At 60.0% G+C, this 23,004-nt stretch overlaps 1 protein-coding gene and 1 long non-coding RNA gene across 7 annotated transcripts in view; one reads left to right on the plus strand and one right to left on the minus strand.

The window, feature by feature from the left end:
* Nucleotides 1-21,315, plus strand: part of CBFA2T3 (CBFA2/RUNX1 partner transcriptional co-repressor 3) — a 91,205-nt gene extending 69,890 nt beyond the window's left edge. For all 6 annotated transcript variants that reach the window (XM_072731338.1, XM_072731337.1, XM_072731334.1 and 3 more), the window contains 9 exons: nucleotides 2,075-2,313; nucleotides 2,409-2,498; nucleotides 6,605-6,786; nucleotides 7,401-7,624; nucleotides 10,454-10,539; nucleotides 11,127-11,325; nucleotides 11,743-11,811; nucleotides 13,657-13,847; nucleotides 15,141-21,315. In XM_072731338.1, coding sequence (XP_072587439.1) covers nucleotides 2,075-2,313; nucleotides 2,409-2,498; nucleotides 6,605-6,786; nucleotides 7,401-7,624; nucleotides 10,454-10,539; nucleotides 11,127-11,325; nucleotides 11,743-11,811; nucleotides 13,657-13,847; nucleotides 15,141-15,440 — 1,580 coding nt within the window. In that variant the 3' untranslated portion in view covers nucleotides 15,441-21,315. The remainder of the gene's footprint in view (nucleotides 1-2,074; nucleotides 2,314-2,408; nucleotides 2,499-6,604; nucleotides 6,787-7,400; nucleotides 7,625-10,453; nucleotides 10,540-11,126; nucleotides 11,326-11,742; nucleotides 11,812-13,656; nucleotides 13,848-15,140) is intronic.
* Nucleotides 17,221-22,657, minus strand: LOC140594781 (uncharacterized). The gene is made up of 2 exons (XR_011996091.1): nucleotides 17,634-22,657; nucleotides 17,221-17,407 (listed from the first exon to the last, which is right to left on the minus strand). It is a non-coding gene; the product is annotated as an uncharacterized lncRNA (long non-coding RNA).
* Between the last annotated feature and the right edge of the window lie 347 nt (nucleotides 22,658-23,004).

Below are 23,004 nucleotides of genomic sequence, written 5' to 3' on the forward strand. Positions count from 1 at the left end.
TCAGTGAATCGGGGAAGAGTGTTTGCAGGTGTCGCTGGAAAGCAGGTCAGCACAGAGGAGCCAGTCATCGCAGCAGGAGGTGTGGGCAGTGTCTGCCCAGAGAGCAGAGTCAGGGTTCACAGAGGGCATTCACTGGAAGGCTCTGGGGGCAGGGGTGGGCTGGTTCCAGAGCCCACGGGGCACAGTGAAGCCCCAGGGCTGGACCCAGCGGGAGCCATGTGCCCTGGGCCTGCAGGGGGTGGCAGGTGTGACAAGGCTCCAAGCTGGCCGAAGCTCAGGGAGGGGTGCTGGCATGTGGGCCTGCCCCCCACCACCCCAGGCTGAGTGAGGCCACACAGGGTCTGCAGATCGGGATGGGCAGGGCAGGCTTGGTCTGGAGTGGCAAAGTAGTACCCCCAGCATCCAAAGCAAGTTGAGTAAACAGCAGACATTTCTGGCTGTTCGGGAGGAGCCACTTCACAGAGCTGACCGTGGCAGCAACCCATTTCCATCCCCAGTAAAGGAGCTCCCACTCCCCATCTCCACACGCCACAGGCTGCCAGGTCTCAGCTGTGGGTCTGTGGACAGGGCTGGAGCCTCGGAGAAGTTCCGTCCTAAGGGAGCAGAGTCATGAGCTGCCTGCCCCCCCAGATTCCCCAGCTTGACCTCTGTGCATAGACCCAGCTGGATAAGGTGTGAGGGGCAAGGCATGGGCCTCGGAGCCCAGCCAAGCGGGTGAGGTGTGTGTGAACATGTGTTTGCCAGTGTGTGTGTGCATAGATGTGCATATGTGCGTGTGCATGTGGGTTTGAGGGTACATGGATATGTCTGCATGTGGGGTGCATGTGCACACGTGTGTAAGCATGAATGTGTATGACGTGTGCCTGTGGGAGTGTGTGTAAGGATGCTGAGGCAGGGGGTAGCCACAGGGAATGGAAGGCGTGTGTCAGGGCACAGGGTTCAGACTCTCATGTAGGGAGCGTGTTCAGGTGCAGGAGGAGGGGCAGGCTGGTGAGCGTGCAAGGGGCTGAGCGTGTGAACACGAGGAGCTGCCAGAGCAGGTGCCTAGCCAGCTGGCTGAGAAGGCAAGGTGTGAATGGCTGCTGGGTGTCTCAGACAAGCCTCAGGACTCCCAGAAATGCCAGCCACCCTTCCTACATCTGGGCCCCCTCCACTGTAACCAAGGGTCCTGGCAGCTCACGATCCCTGACTTCTCTGCAGACCTGGTCATTGAGGCTCGGGATCCTGAGGCCAGGGAAGTGGGATGCAAGCCAGGGACAGGAGGGCTTCCCTGACCTCTGGGTGCAGGCTCAGCCTTTCCCTCTTGTCACTTGAAGCTAAGTGGTAAGGTCTTGTCCTGCAACATTGCACGGTGTCCATCAGCCCAGGGACACTGACCCTACTGTTGGGGCCCCAGTGACCAACAGTGCTGCTCCTGTGACCCTTGCAGTGCTCATCTCTGTGGTCTTAGGTCCCCTGCCCATCCTCCACACGTAACCCAGGGCTCATGTGCACTCACCCCCGTGCATATGGCAGCCCCAGACAGCAGCCCACCGGAGCCTCCCCTGCCGGGATCCAACCCCACTTGTCTCAGGGGTCCAGGTCCCTCTGCCACACCCCAAGCCCTATCAGCCCAGGTGACAGAGCCCATGTAGGCAGTGGGGCATCACTTGGGACCATCATGGTAGAGGTGAGCGTCCTGGCTTTTCAGGAAGGATGGGCCACCTATCCGCAGATAAGGGGATGTAGGCCAGCAGATCCCTAACGGTGGAGAAGCCCCTCTGCCCATTCACACGGATGCCTGAGTAGCCTGGTGGGAGGCAGGCCTCTGCCAGGCAGCGTGGGGGTCCAGTGTGGTGTCCCCCTGTCTGTGGAAGGCCTGACCGTGCAGCCCAGAACAAGGCTGGAGGGGTGGTGCTAAGCGAGGGCTGCCCCTGGATCATGGCCATGTTCCAGCCAGCCCCACCCACTGCCGACCTGGAGCCCCAGTCTACATGTCTGTGAAGGGTGTCTGGTGCCCCCATGGCACTGCTGCAGGCTCCAGCATGCACCCGCGCTCTTGGCTCTGGTCCTCAGCCTACCTCTCCTCCCACAGTGATGAACGGTAGCCACTCTCCGACAGCCGTCAACGGTGCCCCATCCATGCCCAGTGGCTTCAGCAATGGCCCAGCCACTTCGTCCACAGCCTCGCTGTCCACACAGCACCTGCCCCCTGCCTGTGGGGCACGGCAACTCAGCAAGCTCAAGCGATTTCTCACCACCCTGCAGCAGTTTGGCAGCGACATCTCCCCAGAGATCGGGGAGCGTGTGCGCACACTGGTGCTGGGGCTCGTGGTAAGTGGGGCCCTGCGGTGTGCTGAGGGGTGTGCTGGGACCCTAGGGCGGGGCAACTGGACTCAGGCCAACGTGAGGTGTATTTCCTCCTTCAGAACTCCACGCTGACCATTGAGGAGTTCCATTCCAAGCTCCAAGAGGCCACCAACTTCCCTCTGCGTCCATTCGTCATTCCCTTCCTGAAGGTAAGGACACATCCATCCCCTCTGGTAGCGGGGCCCACCACGAAGCCCCAGATCTGTGATTGGGCACCACCCTTGGCCCTCACGGGACCCTGGAGAGAACTGTGGGAGCAGTGCTGATCTGTTGCATGCCAGCTGCCAGACCGGATCCGTCAGCCCCAGACCCCATGCTTGCAGGGCACCCTGGGCACTCCTACATCATTGGTTAAATGTGCTCATCCACTCTGCAGCTGTGATTTGAGCACCTACTGTGTGCCTGGTACTGCAGCAAGAGGCTTGGGGACATGGTGGTGAGCACAGCAGGCAGAGTCACTCCTGAAACCAAGGCTCCGGTGGGAGGGCACTTGGTCAACATATGATGGCTACAGACTGGTGGAGACGAGAGGGATTGGGTGAGGGCTGAGGAGGGTGAGGGAGGGAAGCAGGTGGGTAGCAGGGACAGAGCCTCCCAAGCAGCAGGGACATGGTGCACAAAGGCCCGAGGTAGGAGAGTGCCTGCTGTGCTTGAGGAGCAGGGAGGGCGTGTGGCTGCAGTACAGGGAGGGAGAGGGTCGGGACAGATGGAGGGACAGGTGGTGGGGGTCCTGTGGGTGGGCAGACAGAGCCATGCATGGGTGTCAGAGAGAACAGGGTCCTGTGGTCAAATGTGGAAGACAAATAGTGGACCCTCCATGCAGGAAGAGGTGGTGGCGGGCCCGTGGCAGCGGCTGCGCCAGGGCTTGTGAGCAATGCAGGTTCCTGGGCCCCAGCCCAGAGCCCCCGGATCAGAATCTGTGTTTTGACAAATGCTGGGTGTTTTGTGTGTGTACAGAGATGAGACAAGCATAGTTCCAGAACCCCTGGACCCGCTTCTGTGTTGTGGTACTTCTCTGGGCCTTGGCTCCACAAGGGGAATCACATGTCTCCCAGGGAGGGTAAAGGTGAAACACTTCCCAAAGAGATGTGACCATGTGGCCCTTCTGGGCACGGCGCACCTGCGTGACTCGGCCTGGTTGGGGCTGCCTTCCAGGGGGTCCCAAGCTCCTGGGTTTTAGCCCTGCCGCCAGGCCGCTGTCAGCCTGGGCCCAGCTAGCTCCCCCTCTGACTCAGCTTCTGCACACGTGCAACAGAAGTCATCCTCAGGTCACTGGGAGGGGTACGAGAGGTGACATGTGTGAACAGGGCACATGCTCACCTCAGGTCGCGTGTCCCCACCTGAGCATTTAAAACTGCCACAGACGAGGCACGCTCTGCAAACTCTTCTGCAGCTGCCCCTGTGGGCGCCTGCAACCCTGAGAGCAGGGGGCACATCCATCGGACTCCAAGCCCCTGGCCTCTGCTGGGCGTGTCCTGGGCCACCCGGCTGCCCTGCCTGTCCCTGACCTGGGGACCTTGGTCCGCCCCACATCCGTCCTCCATTCCCTCCTTCCTGCCCTCCCGCCCACACCCTGCTGTGCTCACACCCTGAGCTGGGACGACAGCCGCCAGCAGAGCTGGGGCTTGGGCCCATCTGGCAGTCATTCGCAATTCATCAGGAGCCCTGCCCTTCCCTCCCTCCTCCGTCCGCTGACTGCTGACTCCACGGTCCCCATCTTTGGGGACACAGCGAGCCTGCTTATTCTGTCAGGTCAAATATTTACAGCAGATGTCCCCGCCCGCTCAGCTGCCCGTGTTTATCGGAGGAGCAGGGAACATCCGGCGTCCCCGGCTCTGGCCCCAGGCAGGACTGCAGCCCCCCACCCACCGCACACCACAGCCCCTGTCTGCCCAGACACAGCCCAACGTGGTGCCAGGCAGGACAGGCTGGGCCTAATGTGGCTGGTGAGACATCTCCCTGGCCTTGTTTCCCCTCTGCCCACAGTGTCCCCAAGGGCTCCTCGGGGGCGTTCATGCCTCAGTAGCTCTCATGGTGATCGGGGCCAGCTGGACTGAGGGGCCTGCCAGCCATGCTCTGTGCCTGTGACCCCACCGGGGCTCTGGGCCAGCAGACTGTCAAGGACAAGGAGTCCATCTCCTTGACATGGAGCTTCTGGGGCGCAGCTAGTTCTGTCTGCAGGCCTTGGTGATGAGGTGCCGGCCAGAGCCCTGGCCCGGAGGTCCTGCCTGGGGAGCCCCCCTCCCATGGCAGGAGCCCGGGCCACTTAAGAACACAGGCTGCAGGGGAGCACAGCGAGAGTGCCCCCGGCCTGGCCGCAGCTGGACCCTGGTCTCCCTCCAGTCTGTGACCTGGGCTGAGCAGACGGGTAGCACCGCCCACCATGTGCTGTGCCCATATGGAAACCCTTGGAACTGTGGCCGGCCTGGCTCAGACTCCAGCGTGGGGCTAGGGTCTCAGGCCTCTCTTGCGTCGCCAGGGATGCAGCGACCCCCCTCTCCGGGGCAAGAGGCAGGGAGCTTCGCATGGCCCCACGCACAGAGGAGGGAGAAGTGAAGAAGTAAAGTGGCCAGCCCAGGATCACAGGCCAGAGCCAAGATGGGCTGACCATGGGCCCACAGCACATAGGCTGTGTGGGCATCAGGCAAGGAGCTCAACAAAGCAGCAGCAACACCATAAGTCCTCATTATGTGGGTCACCAGCTCAACTAGCCCCATGATCACAATCGGGGTGCAAACACCGATTCCCCTGTAGCCTGAGTGCCCATCTGTGAAGGAGGTCATTCCGGGCCTATCTGCAGTGTCCATGCTCACAGGGCTCCTGTGATCAGCCCAGAGGAACCTGTGACACCAAGGTGCCAGTTAGCTGGTGGGGGGGGGGGGGTTCTTCTGGTCTGGGGTTCCCCCTCCCCCCCACCCCCACCAAGGGCCCCAGGGACCCCTGAACCCTCTCCCGAGCCTGACACCGTGCATGGCTACGTGGTGCAGCTTTCCAGAAGCTGGGAGACGCTGCCCCACCCGGCCGGCCCTCCGCCCTCTGCCCTGGCTCCCAGCTGGCCCCGGCCGGCCGGGAATCCAGATGTTTCCACTGCCCTAACAGCAACCAGCCGGTGCCCGTGTGGTCCCCACCCTGCTGAGCCAGCCAAGGGGAGGCCATTCGGGAGGGGCGGCCAGCAAGGGAGAGGGAGGATGTTTGGCGTCTTCAGACCTCCCGGGACCTCCTTTCCCAGCTCATGCTCATAACGTGTTCGACAGATGGCGGGCTGGCGCCCGTTCAGCTATCCAAATAGAAAAACAGGCCTAGCAGCCGGCACTGCTTGACAAAAATGCATCGGCTGCTTGGTCAGGTCCGGGTGGATGCGCTAACAGAGGCGGGAGAGGCAGAGGCAGGAGGCGGCGGCAGCTCTGAAACGCCATGAGAAAGTTGGAGAACTGTATTTATTTACAAATACTCAGAACGGCTGGCTCTCCCAAGCTGCCTGCTGCGGGCCCCTGTCCAGCTTGTCCCCCTGCCGGGCCATGAGGCTCTGGGAAGACTGTGGGACAGCAGGATTTCCAGCCTGCACTTTGGAGTCCAGAGCAAACTTGCCACATGTGGCTCCCAGCTCCCCCCTTTACAGTTAGCTGGTACGGTGCTCCCCACTCCTCCCTCTACAGTTAGCTGGTGCTGTGCTCCCCACTCCTCCCTCTACAGTTAGTTGGCACTGTGCTCCCCACTCCTCCCTCTACAGTTAGCTGGCGCTGTGCTCCCCACTCCTCCCTCTACAGTTAGCTGGGGTGCTGCTTTAAGCTCCCCTCTCCACAGTTTGCTGGGGTGCTGCTCCCAGTTCCTCCCTTTACAGTTAGCTAGGAGGGTGCCTGCTTCCCCTCTCTGAGCCTCACTTCTCCTTCCCACACAGCAGGTAATTGGGTGTCTGCTCCCAGGGCTGATGGCATGGAGTCCTGGTTATGATCCCCTGCTTGCCTTCTCCAGATGCCACCAGTGCAGGAACCTTGATGAAGTGGATAAACCCCAGTCTGGGGGGCCAGGATCTGAACTCGGGGTTCCATTGAACCTCAAGGCGCTGCGTGCCCTGGGGGGTACAGTTCCACCTGCATTCCCCTTGTAGTGGAGGAGCACAAGGCCCAGAGAGGTCATGCAACTTGCCCAAGGTCACAAAACAAGGCTGGCCGTCGGCCTCCCTGCCTCGCATCAGAGTGCGCCTGTGTCTTGGGCCCTGCCCGCAATGAGTGCAGGCCCCTCTCCCCCGCTGCAGGCAAACCTGCCCTTGCTGCAGAGGGAACTCCTGCACTGCGCCCGCCTGGCCAAGCAGACCCCTGCCCAGTACCTGGCCCAGCACGAGCAGCTCCTGCTGGATGCCAACGCCTCCTCCCCCATCGACTCCTCGGAGCTCCTCCTGGAAGTCAACGAGAACGGCAAAAGGAGGACACCTGACAGGTAAGGGGGCTTCCTGTGGCTGCGGAGCAGGCAGCAGGGCTGGCTCCTGCCCTGCCTGGCTCTCCCGAGCTGCCTCTGGTAGCCCGGCTCAGCAGCTGCCTGGTACCAGGCCAACATGGTGCTGCATTCCGTGGCCTGCAGCTAGTGGGCTGAGACCATGGGCCAAGCCCTCAAGGCCACTGCACAGAGCCGGGTGTGGCGTCCTGAGGACTCAGATGGCCCCCCCAGGAGCACAAGGGAGGGTTCGGGAGGGAGCCTCTGCAGCAGAAACCTGCCTGGCTCTCATCTTTGGGCTGGATGTGGACCCAAGTGTCCAGGCGCCTGGGCTGGCCCTCGTGCCCAGCTCCTCACTCCCTCAACAGAGGCTCAGGCTTCCTGACCACTGGCCCCAGGAGCCCAGACACCAGCAATGGGGTGGAGGCTGGCGCAAGCCCCAGAGGAGGAGGGACAGCGGGGTGCTGGCTGGGCCTCATGTCTCTTGTGCATCTGTCTCTGTCCTCTGGCTCTTTCTCTTCCTCTGCCCTCACCTCTCTTCCTTATCCCTCCCGCCTGGCCTTCGGTCCATGGCTCATGGTCTGTGACCACCGCACCCCCCAACCTACCCTTTGGGTCAGGACCAAAGAGAACGGGTCAGACCGTGACCCGCTGCACCCCGACCACCTCAGCAAACGGCCCTGTACCCTGAGCCCCGCGCAGCGCTACAGCCCCAGCAATGGGCTGCCCCACCCCACGCCACCACCACACTACCGGCTGGAAGACATAGCCATGGCCCACCACCTCCGTGACACCTATCGCCACTCTGACCCCCGGGAGCTGCGGGAGCGCCATCGGCACCTCGGTGAGCAGTACGCTGTGTGCCAGGGAGTGGGGTTGGGGGGGTCTCACACGTGTGCCTGCATGTGGCGGCAGTGAAGCACATCCTCATCCACACAGCCTCATCTGCTGAGCAACAGATGTGGGAAGAGGATGTGAGTGGGGTGGGGCCCTGGGGCCTTCGCCTTAGGAAGGGCCAGGTCAGGGATTGGAGGGGGGCAAGCACTGTGGCTGCAGAGGTGCCTGTCCAGGGCCTGTGGGGCACTGGCTGCTGGCCACACGTACGTACACGCACACGCACACGCACACAGGGTATGCAGCTGGGGCAGTGGGTGGGGGGGCGGTCAGGGCCAGCCAGGAAGAGACTCATGTCTAGCCAGAGTGGGGGTGCCTGTGAGGAGGCTCCCAGGTCCCGTAGCTCCTGCCTCCAGGGCACTCCCATGCTCTGGGCCTGGGTACCCCAAGACTCATGAGCCCCAATGAGCACCACTGACCACACACTCCCCCTCTCGCCATGGGATGGAAGGGACCCCACAACACCAGGCCTGTGAGTGCCTCACCGAGGGTGAGCTGTGCCGAGGAGGAAGAGGAGGAGCAGGCCGCCTGTCCTCTGACCTCCACCAGTTCCCCACATGTGTCCTTGAGGCTGTATCATGTGACCTCCGGGCCTCAGTGTCTCCCCAGTCAGCTGACCTGATGGGTCCTGCTCCTCAGGGTGGTGTGAGGCTAGTGTCCACACATGGCCTGGCCCAGAGGCAGGGCTGGTATCATTGGGAGCATTGTATCCTTTACCCCATCATGGGGGCAGCACACCCTGGTGCTTATGGCATGTATGTGACCCATCAACAAGCCCATGTCACACAGAAGAAGGCTCAGAAAGCCCAGTGCATGTGCCCAAAGCCCTCTGGCCACATCGCCTTGACCTTCTGACCAACCTCTGTGTCAGAGACTGAGATGAGTAGGACTGGCCCACACGCTAGGGGCCCCAGTGTCCTGGGAGGACAGCCTGCAAACAGCTGCCCCTGAGTGTCCTAGGCCACCCATGGGGGGCCCAGAGGCAGGGTCAGCAGAGGCCTCACCCTGTACAAGGCCATGTCCCGCCCCCACCCTACGGAAGCTTCCAGGGCCTGGGCCCAGGCAGCAGGTGACAGCGTCTGGCTCCCTGCAGCCGGGTCGGGCAGGTGCTAATTCCCTCCCGCTTCTGCTAATGCAAAAATAAACGCCAGCTGTCAGGCAGATCTCAGCCACTATTTTGGTTGGGGCGTTGGCACAGGCCCTGGTTCTGCGGGTGGCAGGGCGGTGGACAGCAGGCCGTGGCTGCTGCCTCTTACTCCTACAGTTTGAGGAGTGGGGCTAGGAGACCCTCATGGGTGGGAAGAGCCAAAATAGACCCTTGGCCAGGAAGCACCAGCCAGCTCTAGGTCACCCAGCATAGGCTTGGGGCACCACGGCCAGGACATCCAACCAGCGTTGGGGCTGAGAGCACTTGATACGTGAGGACAGGCAGACATGGTTGCAACAGTGTGAATTTCTCAGTTCAGAGTGGTGGTGTTTCTCATTAGCAGGCCAGGGATGGGGGGGCACACCCCATTGTTTCAGTCTTGAGCTGCACCAGCCAGTAGCTAAAGGCACAGTTGAGGCATGGGCTGACCTTGGGTGACCTGTGGCAAACACGTACCCTTAGCCAGTCTTGGTGGTCTCATCTGTAGGATAGGAGTGACAGTAGAGCCACCCTTGGAGGCCTTGGAGGTTGGCCCAGGGACTGAGCACAGAGCCCTGCTTGGCACCTGGGGCCCTCCCCTCCTGTGCACCTGCCGAAAGCCTTCCCTACCCCCCACGCCCAGACCCCAGACGGTAGGCAGTGGTGAGTGAGGGGCCTGCGGTCTTGTGGGGAGCAAGGGTTGGGGTTTCTGGTTTCCCAGACCCCGCTGTCTCCCAGGGACCACACTGGGACCCAGCAGATGAGCCAGAACACAGCCTCTTGCCCAGCTGGACTTCGGCCCAGGAGACACAGCAGCCCTGCCCTGGGGACAGAATAAACAAGGAAGCGGCCAGGACTGTTTAACAAGGGGATCTGCCTGGGGCTGAATGAATTCTGAAGGGCTCAGGGCTGCTGGGGAGAGGGCTTGGGACCTGGGCTTTGAGGGTGTATAGGAGTCCCCCTGGCTGAGAGGAAGTAGTAGAGCATGGGCTGGAGCCAGGCAGCCACCAGTGAGCCCGAGGGCTTCTGAGGAGAGCTAAAGCCATCAAAGTGAGGCCCGAGGCAGGAAAACTGAGATATGGTGGATTTGGAGACAGGAAGGTAGGGGAGAGGTAGCCAAGTGTAGACCAAGGGATGGGGACCCATCTCTTCCTTCCAAACACTGAGTAGAGGCCAGGCCTGTTCTTGACCTCCTGGAAGGGCAGTGGGCAGTGTCTGTCCAGGGACCCCTCCTCACCTGCTCCCTCAGGCAGGCAAAGCCCAAGGACCTGGGGGCCCAGGGCAGGACCTGGAGGGCCTGGGGCCAGGCCTGGGGGTGAAACAGGAAAGGGCAGTGCCTGGAGCACGGAGCAAGCCTGGGGTGAGGGGCAGGGCCTGGAAGGCACGAGTGGGGGGAGGCTGTGGTGGGGTCGGGGTGAGGGGGGGGGCCTCCATGAGGGGTGGGACCTGGGCAGGGCTTGGGTTAGAGGCGGGGCATGGAGGCATGGGGGTGGCGGTGGGCACAAAAATGAACTGTGCCTGGGGTGAGGGGCGGGGCCAGGGGGACACAGGAAAGGGCAGTGCCTGGAGCATGGGACAGGCCTGGGGTCAAGAGGGGCCTAGGGGGCAGGGGGGCCTGGGACATGGGGCCTGAGCGTGCACACACCCCTGCAGCGGTACACGGGTCCCGGCAGGAGGAAGTGATCGACCACAGGCTCACGGAGCGGGAGTGGGCCGAGGAGTGGAAGCATCTCAACAACGTGAGTGTGCAGGCTGGGGCCACGGTGCTGCCACGACTCCCGGGGGTGCACCCAGACCGTGGGTCCCTGGGGCTGCCTGGGAGCAGGCTCCTGTGGGCCCCACTTTGCCATGCCCCTGCTGCCTCAGTGGCCTTCTGCTTGGACCCAGCCCCCAGAACCTTCCCAGCTCTGCCTGCAGAGCATCTTTCTCTGGGAGAAAGGTGGTTTGGTGGTGTGGGGACCCCTTCCAGCTGCTTCTGGTCATCCCTCCCCAGCTTCCCTTGTGGGAAGGGAGCCTAGGCAGGGTGGTCCCCAGGGCAGTCAGTACTGGTCCATCCACTCTCCCCAGGGCTGAGCACAACCTGCAGAGTTGAGACGACTCTGGACTCAGTCTGCTCTCTACTCCCACCCCCATGCTCCAAGCAGGGGGTCCCTTTCCAGGCAGGGGAGGCGATTTTCACACTGTTGCTCTGAGCTCACTGTGGCCAGCCACATGGACAGTGGGCTGGCCCAAGCCCAGAGTATAGGAAAAGCTCCCTGGGCGTCCCCCACGCGGAGCAACCACACCAGGCTGCACATGCTCACAGCCACCACCTGCCCACCCACAGCTCCTGAACTGCATCATGGACATGGCTGAGAAGACACGGCGGTCACTCACGGTTCTGCGCCAGTGCCAGGAGGCTGACCGTGAGGAGCTCAACCACTGGATCCGGCGCTACAGTGACACAGAGGACGCCAAGAAGGGCCCCGTACCTGCCACTGCCCGGCCCCTGAACAGCTCCGTGGGTGCAGAGGGCTCTCAGCTAGGTACGTTCTGAGGGGCATCATGGGGGCAGAGGGGGTATTGCAGGGGTGCCAAGGACCAAGACCAACACCCCCATTATGGCACTACAGTAAAATACAACCGAAGAGTTTCCCTTGAAAAGGAGCTGCCTTTTTTGCTCTGCATAAATGTACAGCCTGACCCACTGGAAGTACAGACTTGGGATGCTGACTGTAGAAACCAGGAGAGGTCCAGGACAGGCCCAGGTCCCAGCAGGGTCCTAGGTGCTCCAGAGCATCCCCCTTCCTGATATTGCCTGGCCCCGCACCAGCAGCTGATAACAGGATTTCCACCTGTGGGCACCTCAGGGGACCCCACCCCCAGGGACACACACTGTGTCCCCATTACCCCACTGGGTATGGCCCCATTCTGTGCATGACGCTGGCACCCCTGTGTTTCAGACGCCCACCGGGAGTTCATGCCTAGGACCCTCTCCGGCTACATGCCTGAGGAGATATGGAGGAAGGCTGGTGAGTGCAGTTGGCCTGGGGGTGGAGGGATGCCCTTCTTATCTGCAAGGAGCTTCCGCCTGCATGGGGCGCTCTGCTGGCAAAGCTCACAGGGCTCTGCAGACCCTGCAGGAGGGTTGGAGTGCACTTAGTATTCAGGGTAGGACAGCTGCCACCTGACATCTGCAGGTGAACCAGTGGTGTGTCATTCAGCAGGATAGAGCAGGTCCTTGGGTTCTGCACGCACACGCATGTACCTGGACACAAGTGTGAGAAGTGCTAAGAGCTAGAGAGCCTGTGGCTTTCTAGGTGTGGCATGGAGCACCATGTGGGGAAGTGCTGTGGGGATGCTCATTGTGTCATGGGGACAGACTCTGGGGCAGGGGGCAGACGCAGGAGCCAGTAGGTAGCTTTTTTCTTTTTAAGAATTTTATTTATTGGGGCAGCCTGGGTGGCTCAGCGGTTTAGCACCGGCCTTGGCCCAGGGCGTGATCCTGGAGACCCGGGATTGAGTCCCACGTCGGGCTCCCTGCAGGAAGCCTGCTTCTCCCTCTGCCTGTGTCTCTGCCTCTGTGTGTGTGTGTGTGTCTCTCATGAATAAATAAATTCTTTTTTTAAAAAAGATTTTATTTATTTATTCATGAGAGACACACACACAGAGAGAGAGGCAGAGACACAGGCAGAGGGAGAAGCAGGCTCCCTGCAGGGAGCCCGACGTGGGACTCAATCCCGGGTCTCCAGGATCACGCCCTGGGCCAAAGCAAGTGCTCAACTACTGAGCCACCCAGGCATCCCCAGTAGGTAGCTTGAGAAAGAAAGGGAGGAGGGCAGGTGCTCAGCTGAGGTGGTGCCAGTGGGGAGAAGCAGCAGGGCCCCAGAGATGCTCTGATTAGTGGGTGGAATCAACATGAAGTATAAGGAAGAGGAGGACCCTCTGAGGATCTTGAGAGCAGAGACAGTGGAGCATCCCAAGCCAGAGTCAGAGGCCAAGGGGCCACAGACAGGCAGCAGCTGCCTGGAGCAAGGTGGGCAAGGCCCAGGCCTGGACAGGAGGGTGGGGGTTCTCATTTCTGTTGGCCTGTCTCCTCTGCTTCCATCTGGACCATGATGGACCCTTGGCAAGAGCTCTGGTGCTGACATGGGGGGCAAGCAGCTCTCGCTGGCACTGCCAGCAGCTCAGACACACCCAGTGTGCAAATGCTATCACATAAGTCTCCTTCTTGGGAGCTTAATCTCCTCCCAGCCCCCTCACACACCAGTGCAAGAAGCGCACTGCCAGGCAAACTGAGGCAGGCCAGAAAGGCTGTGGATGGTTGTCAGTGTTGGAGAACATCACGCCACCAGAACAGAACAGACACTCTGGCATTAGCCAGACAGCTTAGAGTACAACAGCAACACCAGGGACAACGTGCTCATCTTCAGACATGAGCAGGCCAGAGGTAGCAAGTGTGGGTGACAGAGGGCTTGGGAGCGATAAAATGCAGAGCCCTAGATGGGGCATCCCCTGGACTGCTTCGAGATTGGCCACAGGGGACAGAAGACTATAGCTCTGGTCCTCTGCCTGTGGGTACCACCAGCCCCAGTGCTGACACCAACAGCTTCAGCATCACTTGGAACTGTTAGGATTACAGATTTTTGGGCCCTCCCTGTGGAACCTGAGTCAGGGTGGGCTTGGCCACGCCGTCCAGGACAGTGCCACTGCACACTAAAGTATGGGAACACTCAGGCAGGGCCCGGGCTTGGGAGGTGTCCCCACAACCATTCTTGCACTTGCATGCCCGGTCACTGGTGCACAGGCCCTGCCCACAATGCCAGGAGGCCCAGCTGGGCCAGGCCATGGGACGATAGCCCGTGTGTCCTTTGCAGAAGAGGCGGTGAATGAGGTGAAGCGGCAGGCGATGTCTGAGCTGCAAAAAGCCGTGTCAGATGCCGAGCGAAAAGCCCACGAGCTCATCAGCACAGAACGTGCCAAGATGGAGCGGGCCTTGGCTGAAGCCCGGCGGCAGGCCTCAGAGGACGCTCTGACTGTTGTCAACCAGCAGGAGGACTCCAGCGAGGTAGGGTCCCCCGCCCACCCCCAACCCTGTCCCCAGCCTGCAGATCAGGCCCCAAACCCTCACTCTGTGGCCTCCCAGCACCCCACCCATGGGCAGCTAGCAAAGTGGGTCCTGATGCTGGGGTACGTGGCTGGCTCTAGACGGTGCCTGAGGAAGACATGACCATCGTTCAGAGCTAGGCTTGCATGCGCTGCAGCCCGTGTTCTCGCTAACCCGTGGGTGGCATGAGGCGTGAGGAGACCCTAGGTGGCATTTAAAGTGCCGCCTTGGCTCTGGCACACACGTGCACAGCAGGGCATGAGTGTTGTGGTCGTCCTGGTACCTGGGCATCTGGAGGCCAGGGATGTCCAGCCCAGCGAGGCAGCAGGTTCCTTTCTTCCTCATCCAAAGAGGACTCACATGTCAGAGGAGTCAGGGAGAGGGAGAGAGCTTTTCCGCAGGGCTCCTAGAAGTGTCCTTTGGAAGGGGTCACGTCTCCAAAACCCCTGGTTTGTGTGTGCCTGGCCCCCCCGGATGGTCCACTCTGCGTCTGCACCAGCTGCTTCAACAGACACAGCTCCAGAGAAGCGGGCAGGTCAGAGCAAGCAGACTTCACAGAGGCAGGTGCCAGGGCAGGCGCCAGAGCAGGACGAGTGAGCCAGGCGGAATCTGGGGGAGCTGTGTCACTGCAAGAAGGGAGCGGCCAGGATGGAGCACCCCTGGCAGAGTGAGGACCACAGGGAGGCCAGGGTGGCCGACCAGAGTGAACCAGGAGGCCCAGGAGGCTTTGGGTGCTGCCTAGACAAGGGGCCTTCCTCCCAGGGAGGGCGTGGGCTCCCTGTCCCTCAGCCTGGCTGCCAGCTCGGGTCTCCCCCTGTATCCCTGCTCACCTTGTGCTCCTGTGGGTGGCCGATGTTACCACTCGTTCCACAGAAAGGGGGCAGAGGCCTGATGGCGGGGGCAGAGGGTGCCTGCAGCAGGCCTGGCTATGTTCCCCACGTGGGAGCCTGGCAGTCTTTATCAGGCTAGGGCCATGTTCTGAGGTTGGAGCCCAGGTGAGCCGGGAGGGCTTCCCAGAAGAGAGGAGGGGGCTGGGCCGTGGCTGCCTTCCCTCCTGGGAAGTGCTGTCCAGTGTCTGTGGCCACAGAGAGCTGCCCACGAGCTGTGGCGAGTCAGGGCCATTCTCTGCTTGCTCCGTGACGCCGTGGCCAAGCAGAGCAGGTATGTCTGCGGCCAGGCCAGGCACCTGGGGGACGAGGCCCAGCATCTGCCCTATGGCCCCCCGCACCCCCTGACCGTGTCCCCTTCCCCCAGAGCTGCTGGAACTGCGGGCGCAAGGCCAGTGAGACATGCAGCGGCTGCAACGCGGCGCGCTACTGCGGCTCCTTCTGCCAGCACCGGGACTGGGAGAAGCACCACCATGTGTGTGGCCAGAGCCTGCAGGGCCCCGCGGCCGCCGTGGCCGACCCGGGGCCTGCACAGCCCGACGCCACGGCCAGCCTGGGCCCCTGCCTGCCCGCAGGAGCCGCCAGCCCCAGCGAGGCCAGCTCCGCGGGCCCGTCCCGCCCCGGCTCCCCCGGCCCACCTGGGCCCCTGGACGCCGCGCCCCGCTGACCCCCCACCGCCCCGGCCCACGGAGGCCACACCCTCTGGCCCCTCTGGCCCCCCCAGCCCGCCGGACGCTGCCCCGGCTCTGGGAGCCACTGCTGCTACTGCTTCTCTCCAAAAGTAAACAGAACCAACAAAAACTGCATCAACGCAACTTCCTCAGCTACCTGACGGTCTCACGCCATGACCGCTCCAAGCGTCCTCAGAGCCCCCCACTGAGCTTTAGCCGAAGGAGCAGTGGCCTGAGCGTGACCGGCCTCTCCCTCCTCCGCCTGGCCCCTTCCCGCTCACGCTCCCGTTTTTCTGTCTTTCTGACTCTCGTATACTTTCTCTTTACTGAAAAAATCTGTTTGGTGGCTTATATTCTCAGTGAAACATTTTGGGGGGTTTTGTGGAACAGATCTACTCAGAAGTGGACAAGGAAAGGGGGGTTTTGTCCCCTTCCTGATGAAAAAGGGAAACGGAAATTCACATCTTAACTGCTGGAGGTCTGAGCCGCTGTGGCCCAGCGCCACCCCAGGGGCATGTGGCCAACGCAGTGAAGATGGTAAGAAAGACTTCAATTTCCAACTCAAGAAACATTTTCCAGATTTTTTTTTCCTTTAGTGTCAAACTCTTTGGCTTTAAGTAGAAATCCAAAAAGGTTTTGTTTTTTTTTTTTAAAAAAAAAAAAGGAAAGAAAGCATACCTGTAAACTACCTTGCCAGCTAGCCAGCCAAGGACGCCGGACACACCTCTGCTCCAAAGGAAATCCAAAAAGCAAACACAAGAAGTCAAAATCCAAAATGGTTTTGTCACTGCCAAAGTATCTCGTCCACGGTTTTCCTCCCCTCTTGGATCTGTTCAGGTGTCGTCCTGCTCTCTTGCTTTGATCTGTGTTTGGGGTGTGGGGACTTTGGGGTTGGGGGGTTTCACTCAACGAGAAGGAACGTGTGTTTCTCTGCCATGACTGCTGGCGCAAGGGAGGGTGCCCTGCCCATGTGCGTGCGCATCCTGTGTCCCTGTGTGCAGGGGGCTGCCCCGTCTGTCCTCACACCTCCATGAACTGTCATCACGTTGTGTGTTTGCCACTTGTGACAAAGCGCTAATGTGTCCTGCCCGGGAGAGAATCTCTCTGGAACAAAACTGTGACAATCTTTCGGGTTGTTCTTGACTGCTTCTCAGAGCTCCAGGAGACAGCAGCCAGGCCATGTAGGTGCTATGGCTCTGTGCCTCCTCCTCTACCTCTCCTCCCACCCTCAGGGCCGCCCGCTGCCCACCCCCCATCCCACCCCCCTGCATCTGTCCCCTCGCTCCTCCCTCCACCGGGTGCAGAAACAGCAGGAAAGCTTCCAACAGAAGTGGTCTGCCCTTACCAGCCTCGGTGGACGAACTCAGCCAGCTATGGCAGGGAGGCCCGCGGTTCCTGCCAGCTGCTCCTGGGGGACTCAGTCTCTCGGACCACCCCGCCCCCAGCCCTGTACCCTCACCTCACCTGGAGGAAATGAAGGAGTAAGGAAGCCCTGGCGTGTGCCCTGTGGGAGGATCCACAGCAGACGTGGCCCCCCGCCCTAGCATTTCCCCACATTGCTGTGAGGGATTACCAGGGCAGCCGTGCAATACGGGGAGTGATCAGCTACTGAAACCGGGGCTCCTGGGGGCCCCGCTGAGAGGAAGAGGTCAATAGTATATGCTAATGTGAATGTACATAGTCCTTGCAGAGGTCCAAATAATGATATTCATGGTGATGATAATAAAGAAGGGATGTTTGCCAAATAAAAAAAGAGAGAGAAACCGCGAAAGTATATAAAGCTTAGGAAGTAGATTTTCAAAGAAATCTGAACTGTGGTCCCGCAGGGAGCAGTGGGTTTGTATGATTGCTGTAATTTTTCCAGAGCTGTAGGAATTCCTCGTTGGGTCCTGAGAGGAAGGGTTCTAACTGGCACTGCAGACTGGGCGCCGTTCCAAATCCTGCCTCGAGGTGGAACCCGATCCTGAAAGTCCAGACAGATCTATGTTATCCTCCAGAAACACCCACCAGCTCCAGTCCCAGGGCTGTGCTCCCCACAGAGGTTTGCTTTGTGGGTTTCAGAAAAGCAAGGACCAGTTTGGGATTTGGGCTCCCAACCGGACACTGGAAGCCCACCCGCCTGTCATGTCTCTCAGGCTGCTCTTTGTCTCATGCACTCAGTGAACCTGCAAAAACAGTTTGGAACGCACATCTTAGAGGCGGGTGCCCTTGGACTGTCTCCTCCAAGGTTGTGCTGGTGAATGGCAGTGTCCAAAGGGTGCCTGTCCTGGGTATACCGCGGATCTGGGTGAGCAGGTCCAAGGCCCCGATGACTCGTGTCCCTGGCGTCAGGACCAGGCCGAGGCATGGAGGAGCCTTCAGCTGGAACCCGCTGCTGTGCCCTGCCAGCCTGTCTCCCTGCCATACCCCAGGCTGAAAGTCCAGCCCAGGGCTGCCCCTCCCACCCTCGCTGTTAGGAACAGGTCACCCTCAGGGCAGCTACAAAAGGCCATTTTTCCAGTGTGGTTCCCACATCCATGCCCGGGGGGCTGCAGCAGCCTGGCACAAAGAGCTGCCCACAGGCTGATGGATGGAGCCCCTGCCGGCAGGCAGAGAGCATGGCAGGGTGGGGGTATGGCAGCCAGGTCGGGTGGAGGGCTTGCAGTGCTGAAGCAGAGCAGCAGAGGACTGAGCCAGCAGGAGGGGGATGTCCTGGGAAGTGCTATGTCCACAAGTGCCCGGCAGCTCCTCTCACCCAGGGAAGCCTGAGGAGGGCGTGGGAGCTTGTCTGGGTTTGGGGAGCCGGTGTTCCTGTCCATCACCATGCTCAGGCCCCATTCGGCCAAAGACCTCACAGCAGAACCAATAGCCTTGGGGAAGGGCTAAGGGCGAGTTTCTGCATCGGGAGATAGGCTGGTGGCATAAATGTGGAGTATACACCTGCTTTTCTCACACAGAGGGGATCTCCAGAAGGGGGGCCTAGCCTCCTGCTCTCTGCTGCCTTCCAGAGCTTGTGAACCATTGGCCAGCAGTGCAGCGTGCAAGGCTCTCCCTCCCGCTGGCCACCACCAGGTTAGACACACAAGTGACCCAAATGCTCGGGGAAAGGCGGCTGCTCATAGAGCCTCCCTTCCTGTAAATCAAACCAAAAGGGCTCCTTTCCCATCCTTAGGCCAAAAGCTACTGCAGGAAGGCAGAGCTCCCTGGTCCAGAGCCAAGTCACGTATGGTGCACAGTCGGGGGAATAATGAGAAGGGTGTTGGCACCCTAGGCCCTCCCAACCCCCAGCGTGTGACCCCTCAACCTTTCCCACACCCTCCTCTATCTTCTTGCTTCCAATCCTGCCCTTGACCCAGGTAGCCTTTCCTTTAGGACAGGTCACCATCCCCAGGTGGTGTCTGCAGAGTGTTCTCTATGAAGACCACTGCCTCCTTCCACATTGTGAACAGGCTGACACACCCCAAACGCCATCTGAATAGGGGGTCCTCATTCCCACAGCTCACTGGGACCAAAGGGAAGACGTGGGTGTTACCAGGGACAAAGAGGAAAGATGGAGATAGCCTTGGGGTCCAGGAGGGTCAGGCTAAGATGAGAGGAGCCAGGTGCTCTGACAAGAGACTGCCCCATGGGCTCCACAGGTGGGGCCACTCATCCAGGCCTCTAGAGGTTCAGCAGCAGGGGAGAGGCTGGGAAATACTGGTTTTGGTTTCATCTTAATGACATGGTACAAAGGGATCAGGACAGGCCCTGACTTTCTCCTTTTGCCAACTTTCCCAAATATATCTTCAAAATGACACCAAAGCCCCTTCACTGTCATCCACTCATCCTGCCTTCCACCTTAGTCTAGCCAGCACGTCTGGTTGTTATTCTGCATATCCGCCCCCTCCCCACTCACCGCCAACCTATAATTGTTTTTCCATTCTTTTATTTCATCAGCTCACCCTTCTGACCAATCCATCCATCTGTCTGGCCATCCATCAATCCACCCATCCATTCACCCACCCATCCACATATCTACCCATCCATCCACCCATCCTTCCATCCATCCAACCACCCACTCGTCTATCTATGCACCGATCCATCTGTCAACCTATCCATCTGTCAGTCCATCCATCCATTCATCCATCCACCCATCCACCTATCCATCCATTTATCCACCCTCCCATCCATCCATCCATCCATCTACCCACCCATCCATCCACCCACCCGTCTTCCATCCATCCACCCATCAACCTACCCACTCATCCATCCACCCACCCATCCATCCACCTATCCATCGACCCATCCCTCCACCCTCCCATCCATCCACAAATCTACCCATCCAACCCGCGCATCCATCCATATATCCACTCATCTATCCACCCACCCATCAATTCACCCATTCAGGCAAACACCCACCCATCTATCTGCCAACCATTATTCTATCCCAGCTATCACTTGATTCCACCCTCCCCCATTCAAACTTTCACCTAATCACCCGTCTCTCCACCATCTACCTCCAAACACAGCATGCGTGGATCTGTCCATCTGTTCTCCAGTCTCACACAGCCATGTTCAGTCTGTCCATCCTACCGGTCTCCCCATCCACTGAGCCCAGAGTAGCATCACCAAGTCCTCCAGTGTTCCAAAGCTACAATAGCATCTTGGGTCTTCCCATTACCTTAACTGCCCTGAAGGAATCTGCCTGTGGGCTTAGCCGGCCTCCTCCCATGCCTCAACCATTGGTCCAGGCCTGCTCCAGGGACAGATAAAGCTCTGCTGCAGGCATTGTGAGTCAATTGGACCGATGTCCTAGCAACAGCTTTGGCCAGTCTGGGTTCGCCTGGCAAGTGTGGTGGCCATGGGCCAGGAGTGCTCATTGGGAGATGGCCCACACACCTGCTCAGGGGCCCTGTGACGAGGGCCACCAGTCAGGGTGAGCACATTCCCTGGCAAGACCCCAACATTGTGGGTGTCCTGTCCTTGTCTCCAGGGGTCATTGCCCGGAGGAGGTGTCTTCAGGAAAGGATGGGGAGGAGGGAGAAAGAACTCAGTGCTCCTGGAACTCTTCTTCCCAGGGGGTTCATGACTTGCTCCCATCATTCATCCTGGGCTATCAGTCTCTGGAAATCAGCCCTTTAGAGCTCTGGATAGCTATAGGAACAGCTATCCTGTGCAAGCTGAATTTGGTTGATGGCAGGGGCTGTTCTTTGGACACTAGAGGATTTCCCAGCACTTCCTAGCCTCAGGCTCCCTGCCACATGTTACCTTCCAAAATGGGGCTGGGAGCAAAGTCCCCAGATGATGGTCCTACTAGCAGGACTGGAGGAGAAAGCAGAACACGAGCTAGATTGGGAGGGGAGGCACATGAGCTTTTCTCGTCCATCCACCTCACGGGTAAGGCCCAGGGAGCCCAGCGCCTGCGACAGTGCATATCTGGTCTCCACAGTTCTGGGAAATTCCATCTTGCATGGTTTCTATTGCTTTTGTTTCAATTCAGCTGGCTCCTGGAGTGCCACCCCAGAGACCCCTTCTAGCAGTCATACAACATCTGGACTCAAATTGGAGCCTGTTTTTTAAATATTAGAATGGAGGCAGTGGTCACCCTTGCTGTCCAGCGGGATGAGGGAGCCCAGCTGGGCTGGCCTTCCAGGGAACAGGCCCAGGGCTCGGCCATGCATGGCCTCGTGGGGATTGGATGGATTTTTCCTCCTCTTCTCTTTTTATACCTCCCCAAAGGGAGCTGGAGCGAGTATTGGTTTGTTTTCCTGTGACGGGTTTTCCTTAGCACTGGGGCACCCATGGCATGCCGTCCCTGTTGCGTGTCCCCCTTTGACCTGGGTGCTGTAAGACGTCATGATTCAGGTCACGTCCATTATCTGTGTTGTGTAATAAAGCCAACGTTTGCCATCATGGGGCTGTGCCTCTCCTTGGTTCCACGTGACCGCAGCAAAGCCGCATCTCATGTGGTCATTCACGGTATATGTGGGGCTTTCTCAGGGCCACGCAAGAGAGACAAGGCCCTGCCCCATGGGAGGGCGGTGAACAAATGGGTGACCTGAGTTGGGGTGTGAGTGGAAATTTCACCCACAGCCTCCTGTGTTCTTGGCAAGTAGGGTGGACTTTCAAAGGCTATGTCTCCAAGGTGACCTGGATGACCTGAGCCCCAGGTGACACCCATGGCTTCCAGGACGTCAAGGCCTACTGCCTGTGGCCGGGCCAGGTACCTCCCACAAGACCCTAAGGAAGGATACTCAGGGAAGGGACACCTTGATCCCTAGGAGCCAGGGTGTCGCAGCCGTGATGTCCTGGCTCCCAGAGCAGGTCCTCGCCAGATTCAGATGCCCAGGACTTGGCGCCCCTGCTTTGCTGGCAGCCCCTGGGAGGAAGGGGTATTATTAATACTTGGGCCCAGGCTTGGAACATGATGTATTCTGAACGGCGTCATTGGAAAGGCCAGCATGGGGGCAGGTCTGTCCTCAACCAGGCGGCTGGCCTGGTGTGTCAGCACTCTCAGCAGAGAGCAGGGTGACAGCGTTTTTCCATTGCAGAGGCCTGAGCTCAGAGGGAGGCTGGCAGGGGGCCCGGCCTGAGTCCAGCCGGCTCTTGGCTTGGCCGCAGCCACCGTGGTGTTCTGCCTCCCACATGGAATGGAGGGAAGGGCCCAGGCCAGAGGCCCTCCCTGGGGCCTCAGACCGGCAGGAGGCAAAGGACCTGACCCCCTCGTGCCACAGGGACTATAGGCAGAGGCTGCACCGCCCTTCTCACCCAGCCCGCGTGGGGCTGAGGTCCTGTCCTCCGTGCAGACATGCTCTCTGCCCTTGAGGCACTGTGACCTGCCAGGGTAGACCGCGGGGGAGGCCTGGTGCTGTGGCCCTAAGAGGAAGGAGGAGCAATGAGGAGGCTTCCTGGAAACAGCAGTGGCAATAGGGCCCCCTAGAGTCACGCCCATGTAAGTGCATGGGGCTGTGTGGACACGGGTACAGAGTGGGTATGGTGGGCAAGAAGCATAGTGCCGGAGGAGCAGCAGCCTCGAGGGGCAAGTTTCCCAGCTCCCAGGACCAGAGACTCCACCGGGAGGGGGGTAGGGAGCAAGAGTCCCCTTGCTCTTCACCAGCCGCAAGTGCTCCCTTGTCCTGCCCCAGTGGGAAGAGAGACTGTCCCAGGCCCAGGGCTCAGCGGCCAGCTCCTTGTAAGATGCGGCTCATTGTCGATCCAAATCCCCAGGGAAGAGACCCCAACGGGCCCAGAGTGGACCTCCCCAGCTGTGGCCTAGAGGGGGGGGCAGCATGCCCAGAGGACCTCTCCATAAACATGAAGCAACAGAGCCAAAGCTGAACCAGGCTGAGGCCAGCCAGAGCGGCTGCTCCCACTCCAATGGAGACAGATGGAAACAAGGCCACGCGGGGACACAGGCCCACAGCTGCCCTCCCGGGGCAGAGGTGAGGAGCAGACACTGGCATGGAAGTGGGAGACTTTGTAAGTGGCCTTCAGGCCTCCCGTGTCCATCATAGATCTGCACCTGACTCGACCTTTATGACCTGTAGTCAGAGCAGGGCCCCGGCTTCATAAGTGGCTCCCACCTACCATCTGGTCCAGAAC

This window comes from Vulpes vulpes, chromosome 12 (assembly GCF_048418805.1).
Source record: "Vulpes vulpes isolate BD-2025 chromosome 12, VulVul3, whole genome shotgun sequence".
Lineage (NCBI taxonomy): Eukaryota > Metazoa > Chordata > Mammalia > Carnivora > Canidae > Vulpes > Vulpes vulpes.